This window comes from Eucalyptus grandis, chromosome 1 (genome assembly GCF_016545825.1).
Source record: "Eucalyptus grandis isolate ANBG69807.140 chromosome 1, ASM1654582v1, whole genome shotgun sequence".
NCBI classification, from domain to species: domain Eukaryota; kingdom Viridiplantae; phylum Streptophyta; class Magnoliopsida; order Myrtales; family Myrtaceae; genus Eucalyptus; species Eucalyptus grandis.
In genome coordinates this window covers 33,616,483-33,620,254 of record NC_052612.1, presented here as the reverse complement: position 1 = coordinate 33,620,254, position 3,772 = coordinate 33,616,483, and the positions used below count along the sequence as shown (strand labels likewise).

At 51.9% G+C, this 3,772-nt stretch overlaps 1 protein-coding gene across 1 annotated transcript; it reads right to left on the bottom strand.

Annotated features, from left to right (window-relative positions):
• Positions 1-543: 543 nt before the first annotated feature.
• On the bottom strand, positions 544-1,440 carry LOC120296598. Its single transcript, XM_039318403.1, has one exon. The coding sequence runs from the start codon at positions 1,438-1,440 to the stop codon at positions 544-546; it is 897 nt and encodes a 298-aa protein (XP_039174337.1).
• Positions 1,441-3,772: the final 2,332 nt, after the last annotated feature.

Below are 3,772 nucleotides of genomic sequence, written 5' to 3'. Positions count from 1 at the left end.
ACTTAAAATATTAGTCAAAATTCTGGAAATAGTCCGCGTGATTTTTTATTTTTTATTTTTTTTTATTTTTTTCCGTTAATGCACCCTCCCAATTGACAATTACCGACGTCAATCTTTTGGTTTTAACGGAAAGGCAAATTTTCCTTTTTTCGGAAGCAAAACGCGAATAATTTTTCTTCGATGTTTTGTGGGGAAATCAAGAGGGCCCCCCGGCTTGGCTTAAAAGCCAGGCATATGTCACGGGCCGATCGATTGGGATCGTGACTGCGCGGCGACTCGGGCAACTTTGGATCACCCAAGCCAAGCCTTGCTCGATCGAACGCTCACTCGCTCGCCTTACCCGGATCGTAGAGAGAGAAATGATCTAGAGAGAAGAGCTCTGGAAAGAAGACTTGCTTTATATTGCGGAAGTAGTGGATGTTTACAAATGAACGAGGACACCCCTTTTATAGTTGAGGGCCTCAGATTACATCCATTGATCTAGAATTCTATCGGCGGACGAGATCGCACCACCTCAACTACCGACATAATGTCGTCTACCATTTACCGACATAAATGAAAGGAACAGACTCCCGTAATATGACTCAATGACGGTATCGCCCGCCCTTGCAATGTTCGGGGAGAAGGCTCGGTGGGAATCGTGTGACGCGGGAGGTCCACGGGCGAGTTGGGGTCGACTCTGGGGAACCTCTCGGGTCGTCCATCTCTAGGCCCGTGACATTCTCCCCCACTCAATCGAGCGACGTCCTCGTCGCTCTCAGCTTGGCGAGTAGCCTTGCGGGCTTTGGCACGGTCTCTCTTGTGCTTGTTTCTCTTCGCTCGGACGCTCACGAACGAAGGACCGCATCCTTCAATGATGAAGTCGGACTTGGTACGCAGCTCGGTCTTCGGCTTGGACGGAGCACGCGGTGCGCACTCAACCTTAGGGAAGAGCGCTTGGATTGGCATGTCATGAGTCGGAGTAGGATCCAACTCGACCTTCAGCTTGACCTCGGACAGCTTGTTGATGCGCATGACGGCCTTCAAGCTCTTGTCGAGGCGTCGGATCGACTCGATGGTCTTGGTGTCGACTACCCTTTTGATCATGGGGATCATCGACGGGCACTTTTGGTCGAGGATCATCATGCACTTCGTCCTCATGTCGATCATGGCTCCCACACTCTTGAAGAATTGCATGCCAAGTATGAGATCATAATCGTCAAGAGGGATTACCTCGAACGCCATTCGACCCCTCCATCCACCAATCTTGACGTCCACGTCGGGTGTTGCTCCAATGCCATGGAAGTCGCCTGAATTGATGGGCTTGTACGACTTCCCGGATGGCTCCACGTGAAGTCCCAAGGCCTTTGCAACCTCGGTCGACATGAACATGTTGGATGCGCCAGTGTCGACCAAAGCGTAAAGCGTTCGGCCGCCCACCTCGACCTCCACAAAGAACATGTCGATGTTTGGGGCGATTCCTTCTTCTGGTCGGCGATCGGGCTTGGACTGAGTTGATCTTCCTCACAGCTCCAATCCGGATCTGCCGCTTGTCTTATTTGGGTTCCTCATTCTCTTCCTCAACGGTAAGGAGGGCGTTGATTCGACCCTTCTTCGGGCACTTTTGGGTCCAGTGCGGACCTTTGCAAATAAAGCAAGGGGAGGGCGGAGGTTGATCGAACTTACTCGCGTAGTCGATTGGTGGTCGACCTCTTTGGAATGACGGCTTAGAAGTCCCTTCTCCCCACGTCTTGGCTCGGCCGCCTTGATCATGCGCGCCACGGGGAGTGCTTCTTGTGTCGTCTTCGGGTCGATCCGACCTCCAATCCCTTGGTCGACTCCTTTGTTCGGTCTTGGTGAGGTCGACGAGTGACTCAGCCACGCTCAGCGCACGTGCTAGGTTACTCACGTCCCGCCGCTTCAACTCGAGCTGTGCCCATGGCTTGAGTCCATCCATTAACGCTTCGAGAGCCTCCTCTTCGCTCAGGTTGCGAATCTGGAGTTTGAGCTTCGTGAACTCCTTCACTTACTCTCGGATCGTGCCTCTTTGCTCGAGGCGATGGAGCATGCTTCGGGCTTCTTGTTGAGCGAACTCGGGGAAGAAATAGTCACGGAATTCCCTCACGAAGTCATCCCACGTGTTCACGGGATCAGCGCTGCGTCGAATCTCATCGCACCTATTGCGCCACCATAGCATTGCCGTATCAGACAATAACATGGAAGTGGTTCGTACCTTGGTCGACTCGTCTTGAATGTTGACGGCGCCGAAGTATTGCTCCATGCTCCACACGAAGTTGTCCACTTCTTGGGTGGACCGGTTGCCTTTGAACTCCTTTGGCTTTGGCACCTCGATCTTGGGCACCGCTTGAGTAGACACCGCACCGTTCGTGATGCTCAGCTTGCATAAGGCGAGCTCAGTCTTGAGCTCTTGGATCTCCGCCTTCATGGCTTCGACCTCGTCCCTACACGGGCTTACCTCCTCGATTATTTGGAAGCGCTCGTTCAAACCATCGATCGATGCTTCGAGAGCTTCGTCCTTGTCGAACAATGGAGCCACGGCTTGGTTGATGCCGGTCGTGAAGTCTTCGCGGAGCGAGCCCTCAACCTCCATGATCCGGTCTCGCACGTCGTCAAGACCTTCCATGATTTCGAGCACGGCACTCCGGACCTTCCCGATCTTCTCATCGAACGTAGCCGCAGCATCCACCGAGGCATCTCTCTTCTTTGCTTTGCTGCGCGTGTCCTTGACTGGCATAGTCTCTCCAACTATATTCGCATCTTGGCTTGACATTCTTTCAAACAGCTGGCGCTCTTCATTCTCTCGAACGAATCTCTCTTTAGCTTTGATACCACTTGTCACGGGCCGATCGATTGGGATCGTGACCGCACGGCGACTCGGGCAACTTTGGATCACCCAAGCCAAGCCTTGCTCGATCGAACGCTCACTCGCTCGCCTTACCCGGATCGTAGAGAGAGAAAGGATCTAGAGAGAAGAGCTCTGGAAAGAAGACTTGCTTTATATTGTGGAAGTAGTGGATGTTTACAAATGAAGGAGGACACCCCTTTTATAGTTGAGGGCCTCGGATTACATCCATTGATCTAGAATTCTATCGGCGGACGAGATCGCACTGCCTCAACTACCGACATAATGTCGTCTACCATCTACCGACATAAATGAAAGGAACAGACTCCCGTAATATGACTCAATGACGGTATTGCCCGCCCTTGCAATGTTCGGGGAGAAGGCTCGGTGGGAATCCGAGTGACAGCAGGAGGTCCACAGGCGAGTTGGGGTCGACTCTGGGGAACCTCTCGGGTCGTCCATCTCTAGGCTCGTGACACATACATGCACCATAATTGGCAAAAATCTAGGAAACTCAAAAGTCATATGAGATCAAATTGTACTTTTTGTACCGTAATCAAGGATGAGATGAGGAATTTTATTTAAAAAATACGGATGAATAGAAGGGTGAGGTGACGGAAGTAAGACCTCTAAAGAAGGTTCTAGAAGATGTTGCGTGGCTGGAGACGAGAGATTCTCTGTAACGGCATGGGAGGAGCACATCACTTCACTGAGAGATTAACGGATTTTGGTTCGAGGAGATGAAGAGCATCGGCTGATGGAGCTGAAGATGATCAAGCTACTTTTCCGTCACCCCCGTCCGTCGCCCTTCGCCGCCGTTCGTGATCTTAGCTGCGTTGGCTAATGAGCGGGACTCGCGTTGGTACCGGTTTGGCTTTGTTCATGGCCGAGCTGATTCAAAGGTTGCAATCCTTTGCGAAGCCAGGATTT